The sequence below is a fragment of the Perca flavescens genome, chromosome 6 (genome assembly GCF_004354835.1).
Source record: "Perca flavescens isolate YP-PL-M2 chromosome 6, PFLA_1.0, whole genome shotgun sequence".
Classification (NCBI taxonomy): domain Eukaryota; kingdom Metazoa; phylum Chordata; class Actinopteri; order Perciformes; family Percidae; genus Perca; species Perca flavescens.
The window spans coordinates 37,439,899-37,459,358 of record NC_041336.1 but is presented as its reverse complement, the minus strand read 5'-3'; the positions used below and the strand labels follow the sequence as shown (position 1 = coordinate 37,459,358).

The 19,460-nt window shown below is 40.2% G+C and overlaps 1 protein-coding gene across 1 annotated transcript; it reads right to left on the bottom strand.

The window, feature by feature from the left end:
* Nucleotides 1–792: 792 nt before the first annotated feature.
* sqlea (squalene epoxidase a) lies at nt 793–15,239 on the bottom strand. Its single transcript, XM_028580821.1, has 11 exons — nt 14,749–15,239; nt 14,134–14,392; nt 10,592–10,769; nt 7,768–7,864; nt 7,522–7,635; nt 6,380–6,551; nt 5,295–5,390; nt 3,327–3,469; nt 2,592–2,688; nt 2,349–2,436; nt 793–1,724 (listed from the first exon to the last, which is right to left on the bottom strand). The coding sequence occupies exons 1-11, from the start codon at nt 15,028–15,030 to the stop codon at nt 1,532–1,534; spliced, it is 1,719 nt and encodes a 572-aa protein (XP_028436622.1). The 5' UTR covers nt 15,031–15,239; the 3' UTR covers nt 793–1,531.
* Between the last annotated feature and the right edge of the window lie 4,221 nt (nt 15,240–19,460).

Below are 19,460 nucleotides of genomic sequence, written 5' to 3'. Positions count from 1 at the left end.
CAAGTGATCCACTGCTTACATATCTTTGAGTCATTTAACTGAGCACTTCTCTTTGAATTAAAGCAACAATGACACAATCAACAAAAGTAAAAGTAAACGCGTGAGCATAATGTTTTACTTTTATACTGCACCATTTAAATGCAAATGTATGATCAATTCATAATAGCTTTTTGAAATTGATCAGTGGTAAATTGGTTCTAATCACACACCGTAAAAATTATATAATTATTCCAGTGGCACACTCCAGATAGCATACAATATAGTTGGTGTAGAAAATGATTTGTCTCAGCCGTTAGAATGGAGCTTGGCTACTTTGTAACCGAACATGGTTTGAAGTTTAGATGGAGGAGTCGGATAAATAACCAAAGGCCTGCAATCTCTTTCGCCAGTTCTCTCGGAGCCAAACAGAAACCCTTTAGCTGGGAGTGAGTGCCATCTATTGGTCCCATTTGTTAGTGTGTGTCCAGTGGACACAACTCAGTTTATAGTTCACACTGTAGTAACTGGTATATAATAGCCTTTTTTTCAGAAGTGTAATCAACACATTTGTGTGGTTACACAAATTATCCAATTTATTTCCTGTAATAAAACTGCAAAACAATTCTTGTCTGTCATGTATGATTTATTTAACGGCCCATCAGGCCCAACACAGGCACAGGTAAACCCAACCAGAACCTGTCGTCTGTGTCAGCTCAGGACAAACCCCAATCTGAGCATCATCCACTGACTTGGTCCTGATAAGAGCTCTATCTCCAGTCCTGTCAAACCCAGACTCTCCCCCCCCCCCCGGGCATGCTGCGTCAGGTCTTTATTGACATCCAGTAGGACTAAAATAGTGCAGGGATCATTCTTAAAGTTCTGGGATTCTGGTTTTATCAGCTGCACTGTCAGCATGTAGAAACCAAGATGAGTTTCAAAAAGTCCCTTACATTATGTAAAGAGCAACAAGGCAGAAATGATCATTACAGTAGATAAAATAGACTGGATTATTCTATGAAATCCAATATACGATGATAATTCTGACAGCTTGCTGTTCATGACATCCCATCATCAGTGCTTCAGATTCAAAATGATGCCTTTTTTCAATAAACATTACATGAAGATTACCATATTAAATCAGCTCAGTGTGAAAATATTCAGCAGAAAAGTGGTTCTATTGCAAAATCGTTATAACATGCAGATGCCATGTTCCACACAGCAGTTCTGTTGGGCAGGAATAAATCCACACATATTAAACAGTCAGTGTAATTCAGGGTGTGAGCTAATTCACTGTATGTCCCTTTAACATACAGGGAGAGCACAAACCGTGCTACACCAAGGCATTGTGGAATAAGTATGTCCAAATTGAAACATTAAGTAGGATATTAAGACAATGACATATTCAGTAAAGGCAAGGGCATATTGTAGAAACTCCTAAATAGGAAAATCAGGGTTTAATACAGCAAGAGTGTCCTTTTCACCAGGATGAAACTGTCTGTGAAGCATTCCACTGAGTTTGGTCTTTCTGCGTCCAGACGTAAAGGAGAGCTCCTCAGTAAACCAGGTATTTGAGTTCAGAGTAGATGAGTGGAAACATGACTGTGCAGGCTCGGTACAGGATGGCTCCACTCTTAAATAAAGCTCGGTGTTTGGTGCTCCACGACTCACACTTGAAGTTGAAGTAGATTGCGTACAGCGCCACGGCAAAGAAGTGTCCGATAAGGGTCATGGGTTTGGGTGTCAACCTGAAAAAAAAAAAAAAAATCCCTACGTCATTAAGTCTCTTGTATGTGATCTTGTATTTAAAGGAACAGTTTGACATTTTGGGGAATAGGCCTAGACTCGCTAAGAGTGAGATTAGACACACGTAACACACGTAAGATAAATATGTAGCTACAGCCAGCAGTCAACTAGCTTAGCTTAGCACAAACAGGTAACAAATGCTTCTCACTGTTAAATAGTCCAGCACATAATTCAATAATATAATAATATAATAATATAACCACACTTGTTATTGTTACCTAAAGGATGCGCAATAATCAAATTTTGATCCCAATTTCCATTTCTAGCTCTATGCTAGCTTCAGTTTAGCCTTCCTGGAGTCTTGTCGTTGTGGACTTTGGACATTGCTAGGCTAGCCACGTTTCCATTCTTTATGCTAAGCTAAGGTAGCCGGCTCTAGTTTCATATTTAGAGTAGCCTACATAACATGAGTGTGGTATTAACCTTCTCAGCGAGTAAGCACAGCAAAAAGCGTGTTTCCAAAAATGTCAAACTATTCCCTTAACCCAAGACTGCTTTCCATCATTACATATTAGTGAAAGTCTGTCTTTCCTATGTTATTGTGGAGGCCATTATTTAATGCTCACACTGAGAGGAGTCCAATAGGCCCAGCGATGCACTCTCCACCGAGCTTGAAGTACTGGAAGCAGGCTTTTCTCAGCTCAGAAAGAGAATCTGGTTAGAACAAAACAGGCACAAGGACATGATGAGAATCAAAATGAGTTTTTTTTTTTTTATTGCAGATTTTGACATATTAATTTGTTTGTATTCAATGCAAAATAATAATCATTTCTGATCCCCTGTCAGTGTTTTCCATGGCGGAGACTCACTGTCTGTGGCTGAAAACAGCTCGTACAGGGCCTGGGCCAACACATTCACCACGAAAGAATGTGATGACTTGCGTTCCCAGTGGAATTTTTTCTTTGCCTATTGAGAAGAAGAATAAAAAGCAGTGTAATATTGCACACTGGTCTGCAGTCTCTCACCTACAGCAGAGGGAATAACAGCACAAGGCAAATGCAATGCAGTAGGCTGCGTATATACTGTATATACTTACATACACATACAATACACAGGCCTTATTTCTTTCATATTTTATACATTAGAGCAGAGATCTTTAACAGGGGGTCCAAAAAAACATTGATAGGCTTACTGGCCCATAGGTAAGGTAAGGTAGGTGGATATAACCATCCACAGATACAGTTCATCCTGAGGATTCACTGTGCCACATGTATGTTTAACATTAAAGCATGATTTATAAAATCATGCCAACAATGATTATTTTAATAGCTTAGTATTCTATGTACTAAAAATGTATGTATAAAGGCTTTAGGCAACCCTTAATGTTATTGTAGGCCCAGATTGATATGCAACTTCATTTTATACAATATATGTAGTAGGGGGTCCCTGATCTATCTCCGTTAAGGGGTCCTTGGCTTAAAGAACATTGAAGACCCCTGCTCTAGAGAGTCTTTAATACCAGTTGTTCTGTGAATGCTTTTACAGTTAGGGAAACAGTGAGTTGTTGGCATGAGAATGGTTCGATGTAGTCCCTGTGTGGTTACCTGCAGCATAGCCCCGTCGTCATAGAGATCCGGGATGTTCTTAAGCAGACTCCTCCAGATGCCGACGTCGTTGAGAGCAACACTCATCCCTCCTCCCGTCAGAGGATGCCTCATGTTGTACGCATCGCCCAGGAGAAGCACGCCTGCAAACAACAGACTACTGTTTGTCTCTCATCCAAAATACATCACCAGTTGTTGTCTTTATTTTTCCCTCAGCAATTTGTAATAATAAAATCCTCTAATTAGTGCCAAACACAGTGAACAGGAACACAGGATGACGTCTGGAGGATGGCTTTTAGTGTTTCTCCGTGCTTTTCTTTCAGACGTTTTGACAGTCAAAACCTTATGGGAGTGTTAAAATTTGTTATTGCTCATTACCAACACCGACATAGATCACTAGTGGTACAACTCCAATCCAACACCCACATTCACACATACAGACATACAATACAGTCATATTTAAAGTAATTTTTGGGTAATAGGCTTATTCACTTTCTTGCCGAGAGTTAAATGAGAATATCGATATCACTCTAATGCACGCTACATGCAAAGTTATTGTCACCAACTAGTTAACAAAAAATGGAATCAGGGAGAAACAGCTAGCCTTGCTCTGTCCAAAGGTAACAAAGTCTGCCTCTAAAGCTCACCAATCAACACATATATCTTGTTTGAAAAGGCTAATAACATGTTTACATATTACAGAGGGTTATGTGCAAAAAAACTCCTAGGATGACAAAGCCATGGCCCGCCCTGTTCTGCCTCTGATTGGCTAGTACTTGTTGCCTTCGATGGTTGGGTTGGTTAGGTTTACACATGAGGTGTCAGACTGGTTAGGGTTAGGGTTTTCCTAGTTTATATCCACAACGTTCCACTTCCGGGATTGCTCCGGTGCCGCTGAAAATTCCGCCGAATGTCACTCTTTTAGGCCGGATATCCATCCCCTTCCTCTTTCTTTGTGTTGGTGTTCTAAACTCCGGTGGATTTGTGAGGACTATGGTTAACTGCTCCTCAGATCTCTGCAGGGTAAATCCAGACAGCTAGCTAGACTATCTGTCCAATCAGAGTTTTTTGTTGCATGACTAAAACTACTTTTGAACGTACACGTTCCACCAAAACAAGTTCCTTCCTGAGGCTGTTTTGCAGAGACACCATGGCTCCGTCTGGCGCTTAGCTCCGCCCAAGACGATTGTGATTGGTTTAAAGAAATGCCAATAAAACAGAGCACGTTTATTCTCCCATCCCAGAATGCTGTGTGGACTAGTTAGCCCCTCCTCCACAGTGCTGTGGAGGAAGGTCTGGCAAAGCGGGACTAGGGTAAGACTAACAGGGTAAGCCAATCAGAGGTAGGGCTGTTCATACCTTCGGCATTCTAGGGAAAAAACTATCGCTGCACTATTTCTTAGCTTCATAGCTTAGCTTAGCTTATCTTAAAATGGGGAAACATCTAGTCTGGCTCTACCTGCGCCTCTAAAGCTCGCTAATTAACAACTTGTACTTTATTTGTTGAATCCTACAAAACTTTGGGTAACTGTATGTAGGATTAAACAAATAAAATACCTTTGGACAGAGGCAGGTTAGCTGTTTCCATTCTATATGCTAAGCTCAGCTAATCGACTGCTGGCTATAGCTTCATATTTACAGATATGAGAATTGTATTTATCTTCTCACGTTACTCTCGGCAAGAAAGCTAATAAGAATTTTTCGCAAAATTACCATTCTACCATTAAATCAAATTTTGGTCTATCACGTAAAAAGAAAACACATTTTTGAATGTATTCATAAAACAAAGTTGTAATTGCAAATGAGTCAACAACCAGGACATTTCTTTATTTGTTTCATCGTACAGCAATGACCAAAGCCGTGTTCTACTTTCCAAGACGTGCATCATACTGTACACAGGCTGAAAGCTGTTCAATAGATTCCCTCTGGCATTCTCTAACAACACACCAGTCGATACCACTTCAGTACCTGGCTTGTTGACAGGGGAGGGAGGGAGGAAGCTGGCAGGCATGGACCGGAGTCGATCGTTCTGTAGTGCCACCATGAAAGGCTCCTTTAAATGCTCTGAGGGAAAGAGGGAAAGAGAGAGTGCAGGCGGTCGATCACTCAGCTGTGGCTCTGTGGAGTGCGCGCTGGGAAAATGCACAAGAAAAAAAAAAGCCTTTTCTTTTGGTGTCTGAATATACGTTTATCAATGTATCAGAGTGACAGAGTCTGCCATTGCAGCTGGCCCTCTGTCAGGGTTACCAGAGCTGGGGCTTTGATATTTCAGCTGAATAGCAGAGCGCACCATGAATGTCAAATCCTTCAACTGTACGTAGCTTCCTTGGTCGTACACACAACAGCCAGGCAGCAGTCTGGATATACTCCTACCTACCAGGACGTCTGGCAGCACTGCCATAGCAACAAACTTTGATCATTTATCACGCTACAGGGGTTCTTTCTCGGGCCATAGGTCATTTTTCATCATGGATAATTACATAAGAATTAAACCTCAGAGATGGGGATGTCCCGATCGGATCAGAGCCGATATCGGCATTTTTTAACCGATCGGGATCGGCAGATCACCTTACAAAAGTAAAAAAATTCTAAGTAGAAGTTGGTTTTATATGTGACTTTTACAAAAATGCTAGCAGCACCTTGTCACGGCGCCTGGATAGCTCACCAGGTTGAGCGTGTGCCCCATCTATGAAGTCTCAGTCCTTAATGCAGCGGCCGCGGGTTCAGTTCCGACCCGTGGCCCTTTGGTGCATGTCATTTCCCCTCTCTCTCCCGTTTCACGTCTCAAGCTGTCCTATCAAATAAAGGCCTAAAATGCCCAAAATAATATATGCTAGCACTAAGTTAAACATCTTTTAGCTACTTTTGTTACTTTTTTAAACAGGAAAATGTTGTGCAGCTCTGTTGTCTAGGCAAATACAAGTATCGCCTCAGGACTCGGTAGCTGCAATATTAAAAAAATCGGATCTGGATTGGGGGCCAAAAAAATCGGATGGGGACATCCCTACTCAGAGACATTTTCAAAATGAAGTTGTATCTGATCTGTCTGTTACCTGGCAGCTGAGGGTAGATCTTCTCAGCCATGTACTCTGGGAGGTTGCGAGGCATCTCCCCCCTGATGTCCACCAGCACTCTGGTTTGGGAGGAGGAGATCTGGTAGACAAGCACCGGGCTCGGGTTGGCCAGCACCAGCTCTGCATGGTTGGCTTTAAACTGGGGACAGTCCTGGAGAAGAGAAACAGGGATGAGTCCATGATGAAATAAATCCTGAGCCACTGTGAGATCGACTGGATTGAAAACATCTTGTTTTAATATAGAGACGTTTATTTCACTCGAGGTGATGTTTGAAATTTGTAAAAGTTAATTAGTAAGGTTTGCACACATTATTCATATTCCTAGTCTCACATTCTTCCACAGCCCTGCGGAGGAGGGTCTGGCGTGCTCTGGTTTATTGGCATTTCTTTAAACCAATCACAATCGTCTTGGGCAGCGCTAAGCGCCGGACGCAGCGACGGTGCCTCTGGAACTTGTTTTGGTGGAACATGTGCATGTAGGGAGGGGAGCGCTGGAATTAAAATGGCGGTCAAGTGTGTGATGAGCATTTTACTCAAAAAAAAATAAATATAATTTGATTGTTGGTTCTATAGCTCGGAGGAGATTTCCTGACTCAACCGGAGTTTAGAACGCTAACACAAAGAAAGCGGAAGGTGAGGGACATCTGGTGGCACCGGAACTATCCGTAAATGAAACGTCATCGATGTAGACTATTGATTTCCCAATCAAGCATTTGTCTTCAAATGCAAGTATTTATAGTCAGAAGTATCACAGATTTGAACAATTTAGAGTTGCAACTAATGATTTTCATTATCAGTTAATCTGCTCATTATTTTCTCAATTAATTGATGAATAATTTTGTATATAAAATATCTGAATATAGTGAAAAATGGCTGTTCTTTTTACATCTTTTTACATCTATGTTCTATCTGACCAGTCCAAAACCAGAAGATTTTCAGTTTAGAGTAAAAAAAGAGTAAAAGGATATTGGAAAACATTGATATTTGACACGCAGAAAGCAGACAACGTTGACTAAAACAATGAATCAACTATCAAAACAGTTTTTGTCAATCAACTAACCGATCGATGGACGAAAGAAATTTCCGTGAATTTTCGGCAGTGTGATGACAGCGGTATTTACCTTCATAAGGCATCCAACAAAGTGAGAGGAGGTTTGAGCTTTCCCAGAGACAAGACTCTTTCTGAATTTGGAGAAACAGCCATCGGCCACAACAGTCAGCGCTGCGTGGATCTCCTACAGGACACAGGTTCACACAGCCGTCATACACACTCTGCACTGAATAGGAGATTTGTTTCCATGAGGTGAAGGGGAACTGTTCAGTGGAATATAACGTTCTACGTGTGCAGCAGAGTTTCCTCTTCTCACCTTGATGTCTCCAGTCTCTTTGTCTTTGTACTGGACTCCAGTTACACAGCCGTCCTCCTCCTGCAAATGGGTCACGATGCCTTCTACGAATGTGACACTGGGGGGCGCAATTAGGCAGTTAGAGACATCGCCTCCACATGCCAGAATACCATGGACAACATGTAAATAAAAAGCAACTGAAACAAACTAAATGCCTATTTTTCATGTGGTCAAAATGCTAACTTTTGATTAATTATCAAGAGCTAATAAAGGGTAACTTTATTTTATTTTGTTTTTTTAACCTGGATCCTATTTTTCCATGTTTTCGTGTCTAAGTGACCACAGTCTGCAGCGGCAAAACAAGCTGCAGTGTAACGTTATTGTTGTGCTCCCTGCAATTTACGTCCACTATAAGTGCTTGCTCTGCCACTGACTGACTGATTATTGTGTGTAAGTGTCTGACAACATTATAGAAAGGATCCCTACAGAGGTCAACCTTTTTTTTGAAGAGTAAGATCCTTTTAGTGTTTTGTTTCCAACATGAAACTGTGAAAAACCACTACGACCAAACCCACCAGACTCCATTAAATAAATGATCATTTTAATATCGTGAAACAAACTTCATTCAAAGTCGACAGAAAGGAAACAAAAGTATGAAAAGCCGTCTTGGTTCATCTTTCCACTGTTCCAACAATCACCACTCTGGTTTGCTTGAATTAAACCCTCAATACACCCATTTACATGTGGAGATATGCTGGCTCTATACACGCTTAAAGTACTGATTATTTACAGTTTTTCACAATCGGTATGACACTTTTTTCAATACTTTTAACAACTTTCCTAAACTCTTAACGCACCAACACACCTACAACACACGATTGGCAAAACAGTTAATTTCATGCTCAAAATCACACATTGTAAACTAAACTCCAACACCGATTTTCAAAATACAATAATTCACTAACACAATACACTGTGTTTACCAAAACAATGTAATCATGTCTCAAAATCAAATAATTCTTCCAAAACACTAACACATGTTCTCTCCCAACAGGAACATTTAGTCAATCATAGCACAATGTCATAAAAAACACTAACATCCCATGGAATAACAGAAACTACATTATTTTATGTATCAGGTCTGCCCTTATACAACAGACAAAAGTGACTGTATTGATCATAGATTGTGTTTTGCACTGCAGTTCCTGTTGAAGCCTCTACATTTTTGTTTTGTTGGGTTTAGCAAAATTTTTTAAAGATTATTTTTTGGGGTTTTCTTCCTTTATTCGACAGGACAGCTAGTTGAGAAAGGGCAGAGAGAGAAAGGGGGAACACATGCAGGAAATAGTCACAAGTCGGATTTGAACCCTGGATATCTGCGTCAAGGCATAAACCTCCAAGTATATGTGTGCATGCTCTACCCACTGAGCCAACCCGGCCACCATTTTCTTTCTTTTGCTGCAGAGATTCAATACAAAAAATGAATGACCCATCTCAGAGTAGCTTTATAGAAAGTACGGTTTGTGAAAAAAAGGAGACAGAGACAGAATTGTCCTGGTACTCCTCTTCCTCTCCCTAGTGAAGGCATTTTTCTTATTTTCTGTGTTCATCTACAGTATATTGTTCAAATAGGTCCTTTTTTACTGTACTACCATATGATCATGCGATTGAAAGAACCTCAACACCTGAGTGTGTTTCCTAGAAGGGAATCAGCTGTGATCGATCTATTTGCATGACTTCAATCAGCTGTTTCTCAATAAATGCATATATAAAATGCAAGGAATATATTTGTGTTTCAATTTACAATATGATCAGCTGTTCACTTTGACTTTAGCCTATAAGTTAGGTTTAGAACATGATGTTATCTGTTCTGACATACAGTGTGAAAGCATTTGTAAATTTGGCAGTAAAGATCCATTGTTTTGGTTTTGGTGGAGCTTGTGTGTAAAAGAAGTTTAAGCATTTTAAATTTGTGTTAACTGTATGCATTTTGTGTCAAAACAACAAGACATGTGTTAATTGTATAGCCTACACAGACTGATGTTGTGTTAACTGTGTTAAAAGTTTAGGAAAGTTGTTAAAAGTATTGAAAAAAGTGTCATAGCGATCGTGAAAAACTGTAAGCCTGGAGAGTTTTGCTGATAACAAAGATTGGTCATTTAGACACCAATGCATGGGGACAAAGGGTCCAGGTTGAAAAATACAAAGAAAATTACTCTTTAAGGCTCTTTTAAGTAAACCATCATTTGCTTTTCTTAAAAAATTACATTTAACCAACCAACTGATCATTGTGTAAATGGTCCTCTACATAAAAACAAATCTGAAATACATACTATTAAACTACATGAAAAAAGCGGATAAAACAAAATGTGATAAGACTTTCCATTTCATTAGAACTTTGAGAGTTATGAACGTTAGTTTGATCCATTTACAAAATGAATGCATTTATTACACGACTTGGATGAATCCGACATCATTCTGTAGTCTGCTCATTCTTGATAACAGACCGTTGTTAAGAATAACAGACCATTGCCATGCATAGCAACGCATCGGGGTCCTGATCACCCTGTCGGGGGTTGTATTCGCTATAAAAAACGACCGCCTCGCTCTACATTATCCCTTACGTATTGTTTGAACACATCAGAAAGGAAATAAGTCCAATTTGTGCAGTGTTTAGAGATCAAAGGTAAGTTCACATAGTTGGGCAGAATAAATGAGCAACATGCGAACAACTTTTGAATCCTACTCCTGTTCCTTCTAACCCTCAGTGCTGTCAAACACAAAGTCATCCAACTAGCCAGCTGCTCAGCTGGCACATGGACTCTTTTCCTGTGACTCTACTCACTTAGGCTGGGCCAGGGCGCTTCTCCTCAGGCCCATGATGAATCGGCCGTGATGGAAAGCGCGTCCACAATGGATGCTGTCCTTCTCCTGAGGGTAGGGGATCTCCACCTCTGTGTTGCTCTCCATGTCGTGGATCACATAGCCGTTGACCAGATGGGCATCCAGACCCTCCACTGAACCTGAGGGCACACGTTAGTTCCACCCCACAGTCAGCCTGCTACTGTTTACATACAGTACAGTACGTGTGAGTCAGTGCATACGGACAAAATGTTCACACATCTGATGTGACGACTGAGTCAAACATTTAAACCCATGACTCCATGTTGCAGAGGGCTGCACCATTCTATCAAATGGAAATATTCTAGATGTATTTAGATTCATTCATTACACATTTTTTCCACATACATAGTTGGTATACCTTTAGAAAGTTTGTGATATCCACTAAAATTCAAACTAAATGTCTGTAGATGTGAACAGTGTTTGATTATAAAGAGCAACAGGTGAGGTTTAAACTGGCTTTTGGCTCCGGTTTGTTATTTTGTGTTTTAAAGTGTTTTTCATTTTTATACCATTGGTATTTTATTTCTTTTTTTACTTGCTCATTTTTATACCATTGGTATTTTATTTCTTTTTTTACTTGCTCATTTTTATTTATTTATTTCAATTGTATAATGTGAAGCACTTTGTGACTCTGTCTGTGAAAGGTGCTCTATCAAATAAATGTATTATTATAAACTTATTATTTAAAGGGGTTCATTGAAAACCAACATTTTCTGCAATGATTTCTACTCTTTTACGCATAAAAATTACAGGACAAAATTACTATATTACAGGAATATTACTGTGGTATGAAAGGATATTTCATCTTCTTTTCACCATTAGTAGGATGTAGACCCTGTGAACATTTAGGGAATATTTAAGGAATTCCTCATGTGAGGAATGATTGCACAGAGACTCTGCCATTCACTGACTGAATTCATGTGCTGCAAAAATAGTTTTAGGCACACATCATCTACCCACTTAGATATAATTTACTTTGATTTAGTCAAGCTGGATTCATTTATTATTTGGACAATTTAAAAGGAAATCAGCCAGAGGCTTGTTTTGGATGTGAGATTTGAGGAACTCCTTCATTCAAAAATGATGTGACTGTTTGTGAGGAACACATTTCATGTACATTGGTAAGACGGTATCATTTCATACATAATGTCGTTAGTGAGTATAAAGTGTACATATATAGATAAATAGAAGCAGGTGAGTAGCCACCGAAAACTTGGTCTCAAATCGTATTTCTCACTAAATAAGCAGCGATCAGAGTCAAAGTTCAGGATAAAACATCTTTAGGTATTATTTTATTTTAGAGTTCAACACTCATCTAATCTGCTTCATCAGGACTATGTGGCTCTGATTCCATTGACAGCAACATAAGCAAACAACATCACCAGATTATGGATCAAATATAGCGAACTCTTATTGGTGCAGGGAAATATGTGACATCACATCACCTTTTCCAACTGAGCCCTGCCCACTTCAAGCCAGTGGTGAGAGCACAAGCAAAACAATAAACCTCTCATGGGAAATAAACTTACAATAGTGTGTTCATGTAGTGTGAGTGTTCATCACTGATATTATAAGAAGCTGGTTGAGAAAATATGTATTTAGGGCCTTTGACCTATAGGAACTAAATAAGGCTGCCCTCTCAGTTTGGTCTTAGTCGACTGATTTCTTTAGTCCATTAGTCATTTTTGTTATGCCTTCTCATGCTGAATGACTTGTTTTCTGAGCACATCTTTGTTAAACACAAGATTTAAAGTGATTCAGTTTTTACAGATCTGTCGGTTAAATCAACTAATGATTAGTTGACAAAATCACATGAGTGTTAGTCAAATAAAATTCAGAGGTGAAACGTGTGTGCAGTAATTTTCTTTTCTTTTTGAAATGGATCTTCGGGGGGGATTTAATCCCCTGCACCACAAAAGGAGATCCAGCTAGGGGGGGTGTGCATGTCGCTGACCCCCTCTAAGAAATACTTAGTCGACCTAACACAGTATGAATATACTGTGTTAGGTCGACTAAGTATTTCTTTAATCAAGGACAGCCCTAGAACTAAAATGATAAGGCAAAAGGGCTGACCATGAGGCCCTCTGGTCTCCATTTGCGAATGCCTAGAACAAGAACAAGGTGTGCCAGGGCGTCTTGTAATCCCTGTGGCCAATGAGAAGCTTTTGTCTTCATATACTTAACTATTTCATTTACTTCATTAACTGCTGCTTTTATGCGTATCTGTGTCAGATAGCTGGATAAGCTTGGATTGATCATTTATTTATTTATTTATTCCATTCCATTATTACCTGCCTCTGTGCACCACCTAACATGTATTTATGAACTGTGCTGTTTCTAATGTTTAGTAGCTCGTTGTTTTAGTGTCTGGTTCAGTGTGCCAGGTGGACCCTGTTTGTTGTCTGTGTTTGTGTGTGTTGTAATGTAATGAAGTACAAATACTTTGTTACTGTACATAAGTATCACATATCTGTACTTTACTTCGTTATTACGTTTCTGGAAACTTTCACTTTTACTTCACTAGTTTTCCCCTCAGTGTCTTTGTTACTCGTTACTTGCAAGAAATGGTTTTGTATGTTGGAGTGAAAAATGTAAATCCTGTCTGTTTTTCTCTTTGTTGATGTCAGACTTTGAGTTTGATGTTTAAGAAGGTGTGGAAACCCTGAATATTATGCCTTACTATAAGGAAGCTACAATAAAGTTCATAATCAAAGTTTTTTTTTACTTTTACTTCTAAAAATCAAGTACATTTGATATCAGAAAATTACTTTTGATACTTAAGTACAGCAAATATCAGATACTTTAACTTTTATCAGATACTTTAACTTTTACTTTTACTTAAGTAATATTCTAAAAGGAGACTTTAACGTCTACCAAAGTCATTTCCTGGTAAGATACTTGTACGTTTACTCAAGTATTGCTTCCAAGTACTTTATACAGGACTGGTTGCGGTTGTTGTGCTGTCGATATTGTGTTTGTCATGGTCCTTGACAGTGACAATATTTAGGGGAGGGGGGGGCTCATAAAAAAAACAAAATTATAATAATAAAAAACAAATACAAAAAAAAAAAAAAAATCAATTTTAGTGTTTGAGTTTGCGAACTTGTCTGTTAGTGACAGAGGGCAAACAGTTACAGGTTCAAAGAAACCGGTGTAATATCCATGTGCCAATGCTATGCACCTGTAACCCAGTCAAGGAAAGTTTGATTTTTTATTTATTTATTGTTTACACCTCATTATCATTTCATTTGATTCTGGTAGTCCATAAAGGGACTTTAATAGTTTTTTCATATGCTCAAAATTGTGCATTTATCCTGCCTTTTGCAAGGCACCATATCCGTGTCACATTCTCATTAGGGGCTGAGCCCCCCTAAAGGTCGGATCCTAGAATCGCCCCTGGTCCTTGATGTGATCAAATTTCCTTTGGGACAATAACGTTGAAAGTTGAAGATAAGAGTAATAATAATAATAACAGTCACTGACCTTCCAGCCCCAGCTCTTTCAGGGCCCTGAAGCCTCCAGGCTGCAGCAGCTCTCCCACTATCCTGTCGGGCTCCTTCAGGTCCCTCTCCACCACCGTCACCCTCCTCCCGTCCTGGGCTAGGACGGCTGCCATAGCCGAACCCAGGACCCCTGCGCCAACTATGACCACATCTGGCTCGGGGGCCCCTGAGGGGCCACTGGCTGAGGCACTATGTGAGCCAGAGGACTCCATGTCTGCTCTTCTCCTTGCTCTCCGGCTCTGGAAACAAAGGAGCCAAGAGTCTCATGACACACAGTCCAAACTGAACTGGACTGAAAGGCAAACATTGCAATATTTGAATTGTTTTATACTTCATCAATAACCAGCTATGTTCTTTGAATTCATTTGTATTCCTTAGATATAGGCTACAAAAATATACATGGACATGTAAAGCACTTTTTTTTAGTTCAGAAATGCTTCAATAAAACTTTTCAGAGTTTAAGCTTACAAACATAAAACAGAAATATACTTCACAAAAGTTCAATGAAATGAAAAAATGATGCTTAGTCTTCCTTCTTTGATCTGTCTTCCTGTGTTCACAAGATAACATGTTGTATCCGCATGAGTTGTCTTACCTTTTTACAGCTGGTCTCTGCTTTCTCGCTCGTCTGTGCTGACGTGTGGGGGATTAAATTGTTGATAACAGGTACAGAAGACAAAAGGCTCAGAGGCAAATATAATACCCGAGAGACTCTGAGCTTCTGGAAATTAAAATACCTGACATATGATAGCAGCAGCCCGACTGTGAGAAATAAGGCTGCGGCCATCACAAGCTCTTTGTGAGCGAAATTCTGAAAGACTGTGTTGGACTTTTTGTAGAGGTATGTGAAGCTGGCTATTCCCAGGAAAGTCCACATCTCTTTGGATTAAAAAAAAAAAACCGTATTAAAAAATAAATCAATTAGATGGTGAAAGCGCTACTGAGAAACCGGTTTTCTTTAGGCTGTCAGAAAATGACCATGCCGTTAATAATTACTCTTCATTTAGTTTCTCAGATAATCCAAAATCAAGTGAGCCAACCCAAACAAAAGATTACCTTTGTGACATGATAACTTAAGCTCGCAGACAGTCGTAGGGATGCTGCTGAATATTTTATGATAATGAGAAACACGGACTACTTCGGATTCGGTGGTTTCACGTCCCGCCTCCTCCACAGTTCAACCGTCCAATCAGGAGAGACGTGACGGTGAGCAGAGCTCACGCTATCCGCCGATTGGACAGCCGCGCCGGCACTGGACCTCCCCTCGGCCGCTGATTGGACAGTCGGCTGGCAGGATGGTAGTATGATATGTGATGTCAGTGGAAAGGTGCGGGACTGTTGAGCTCGGACTTCTTTAGAAACAGAAGCTGAATGAATGTTAGTGCACGTAGAGGTACTGAGCATGTGTGTAATTCCGGCCTGTGTGTAATAACAACAGAATGAAAACATTGTAATTTCCCCTTGAGGGATTAATAAAGTATACATTATATTACCTTACATGTATGTGAGATATATGTGTTTGTTGTTTTATGGTTGTCTAAGCTACTGGATGCCTAAAATTTCCCTCGGGATGAATACAGTATCTATCTATCTATCTATCTATCTATCTATCTATCTATCTATCTATCGGCTACACATAGAGGACCCTGAGACTTACTGTGAGAAAACACACAGTATGACGACTGGTAAGAACTTGTTGAAACCTACTTTGCCTTCTCCTATTCTAACAATATTAACATACCAAATTTGGGAACGGGAGAGAATAATTTACAGAATTATGAATCACGTATGTAAATATTCAATTCAATTCAATTCAATTTTATTTATAGTATCAAATCATAACAAAAGTTATCTCGAGACACTTTACAGATAGAGTAGGTCTAGACCACACTCTATAAATTCCAAAAGCCCAACAATTACAGTAATTCCCTCAAGAGCAAGCATTAGCAGTGGCTATTGCGACAGTGGCAAGAAAAAACTCCCTTTTAGGAAGAAACCTCGGCAGACCCAGACTCTTGGTAGGCGGTGTCTGACGGGCCGGTTGGGGGCGTGATGAACAGTGGTGATAACAGTCACATTAGAAGTCACATTGACTTTGAAGGTTATCGTGGAAGTTCATGTCATAGCAGGGCACATCGTGTCATACTGAGTATTGCAGTCTCCTATACCGGATCCTGACTACTCTGTGCATAGGAACATCACAGCAGGGCGTAGCGGGATGTAACGTGGCGCTGCAGAGCACGGGGGGAGGCTGCGGATGCAGCAGGACGCAGCAGGATGCAGCCGGGAATGCAGAGAATCGCAGAGCATAGCTCTGCGAAGAAGAAACATAAGGACTCGGGGAGTAAACTCCCAGAGCTAGATTAGTAACAAGCATTTCTGGGACAGGATGCATACAAAAGTAACAAGTAGAGATGAGAGAGCAGCTCAGTGTGTCTTAGGGAGGAACAGCCTCCCCGGCAGTCTAGAATTGTAATAGCATAACTTAAGAGAGGCAGGTTAAAGAGAGGTGCCTGGTCGGGCTAGAACTCCCCCCAACCGGTCGGGCTGTACTGGACCGCCTCCCTCTACTCTCGCTCGATTATTAATTATACAGTATAGAAAAAAAAAACTGATGACTACGAGGAGAAGCAGTGGGCGGGTTAGGTGGACGCTTCAACTCCTCGTCCCTAACTATAAGCTTTATCAAAGAGGAGGGTTTTCAGTTTACTCCTAAATGTGGTAACGGTGTCTGCCTCTCGAACCCCGACTGGGAGCTGGTTCCACAATACTGGAGCCTGATAGCTGAAGGCCCTGGCCCCCAGTCTACTTCCAGAGACTCTAGGAACCATAAGTAGCCCCCGCATTCTGGGGCGCAGTGCTCTAGTGGGACAATAAGGTACTATGAGCTCTTCTAAGTATGATGGTGCTTGACCATTTAGAGTTTTGTAAGTCAGGAGGAGGATTTTAAATTCAATCCTATATTTCACTGGAAGCCAATGCAGAGAAGCTAATACAGGAGAAATATGATCTCTTCTCTTAGTTCTCGTCAGAACACGTGCTGCAGCATTCTGGATCAGTTGGAGAGTCTTAATGGACTTATTTGGGCAACCTGATAATAAGGAATTGCAGTAATCTAGTCTAGAAGTAACGAATGCATGGACTAGTTTTTCAGCATCGTTTTGAGACAGGATATTCCTAATTTTGGCAATGTTACGAAGATGGAAAAAGGCTATTCTTGAGGTTTGTTTTAAGTGGGCGTTGAAGGATATATCCTGATCAAAAATAACTCCTAGATTTCTGACAGTAGTGCTGGAGGCCAGGGTAATACCATCCAGAGTAACTATATCTTTCGAAAACGAAGTTCGGCGGTGCGTTGGTCCTATCACAATAACTTCAGTTTTGTCTGAGTTTAACATCAGGAAATTGTGGGTCATCCAGGATTTTATATCCTCAATACACGTTTGAAGTCTTGCTAACTGACCACTTTCATCTGGCTTAATTGACAGATATAATTGGGTATCGTCTGCGTAACAGTGATAGTTAATCGAGTGTTTCCTAATAATATTACCTAGAGGAAGCATATATAAGGAAAATAGAATTGGTCCAAGCACTGAGCCTTGAGGAACGCCATGGCTAACTTTAGCATGCTTGGAGGGTTTATCATTAACATTAACAAACTGGGATCGTTCAGAGAAATAGGACTTAAACCAGCTTAGTGCGATTCCTTTAATGCCAACTAAGTGTTCCAGTCTCTGTAACAGGATAGTATGGTCAATAGTGTCAAATGCAGCACTAAGATCTAGTAGAACAAGAATGGAGACAAGTCCTTTGTCTGCAGCAGTTAGAAGGTCGTTAGTAATTTTCACCAGTGCCGTCTCTGTGCTATGATTCTTTCTAAATCCTGATTGAAAATCATCAAATAGACTGTTGCTATGTAGAAAATCACATAACTGATTAGCAACCACCTTCTCAAGGATCTTGGATAGAAAGGGAAGGTTTGATATAGGTCTATAGTTTGCTAAGACCTCAGGATCTAGGGTGGGTTTTTTTTTCAGAAGAGGTTTTATCACAGCAATTTTAAATGACTGCGGTACATAACCTGTTAGTAAGGACATGTTGATCATATCTAATAATGAAGTGTTTACCACGGGTAACGCTTCTTTGAGTAGCCTCGTTGGGATGGGGTCTAAGAGACAGGTAGACGGCTTAGCTGAGGATATCTTTAACATTAATTGTTGAAGGTCTATAGGATAAAAAGCAGTCCAAGTATATGTCGGGAGTCGTCGTTCTTTCTAGCGGTCCTGCATTTAAAGATGAACTGTTAGAAGTTAAGGGCAAAAGGTGTTGAATTTTATCTCTAATTGTTATAATTTTATCATTAAAGAAGCTCATGAAGTCATCACTACTCAGAGCTAGAGGAATAGATGGCTCAGTAGAGCTGTGGCTATCTGTCAGCCTGGCTACAGTGCTGAAAAGAAACCTTGGGTTGTTCTTGTTTTCTTCTATTAATGATGAGTAATAGACTGATCTGGCCTTTCTTAGGGCCTTCCTATAGGTTTTCAGACTGTCTTGCCATTCCAAACGGGATTCCTCCACTTTGGTGGAGCGCCACTTACTTTCGATGTTTCGTGAGATTTGTTTTAATTTGCGAGTTTGGGAGTTATACCAAGGAGCTAATTTCCTTTGCTTTATCGTCTTCTTTTTTTTGAGGAGGAGCGACAGAGTCTAAGGTCGTCCGTAGGGCAAGTCGAAAGCACCGTCTACAAATGTATCAATTTGAGAGGGACTGAGGTTAACATAGAGGTCCTCTGTTATGTTAAGGCACGACATAGACTGGAATGATGTAGGAAAACTTTCCTTAAATTTAGCTATAGCACTGTCAGATAGGCATCTAGTGTAGAAGCTGCTATCTGGTTTAGTATGGTCAGGTAGCAAGAATTCAAAAGTAATTAAAAATGATCTGATAATACCAGATTCTCGGAAATATTATTAAATCCTCAATTTCAATACCATATGCCAGCACAAGGTCGAGGGTGTGGTTAAAACAGTGCGCCGCCTTGTGCACACTCTGACTGAAACCGATTGAATCCAGTAATGAGTTGAAAGCAGTAGTAAGGCTATTGCTGTCAACGTCCACATGGATATTAAAATCACCAACAATAAGTACTTTGTCTGATTTAAGGACTACACATGATAAAAACTCTGAGAATTCAGATAAAAATTCAGAATACGGACCTGGAGCTCGGTAGACAACAACAAATATAATTGGCTGTACTGATTTCCGTGTTGGATGTTGAAGATTAAGAACAAGGCTTTCAAAAGAGT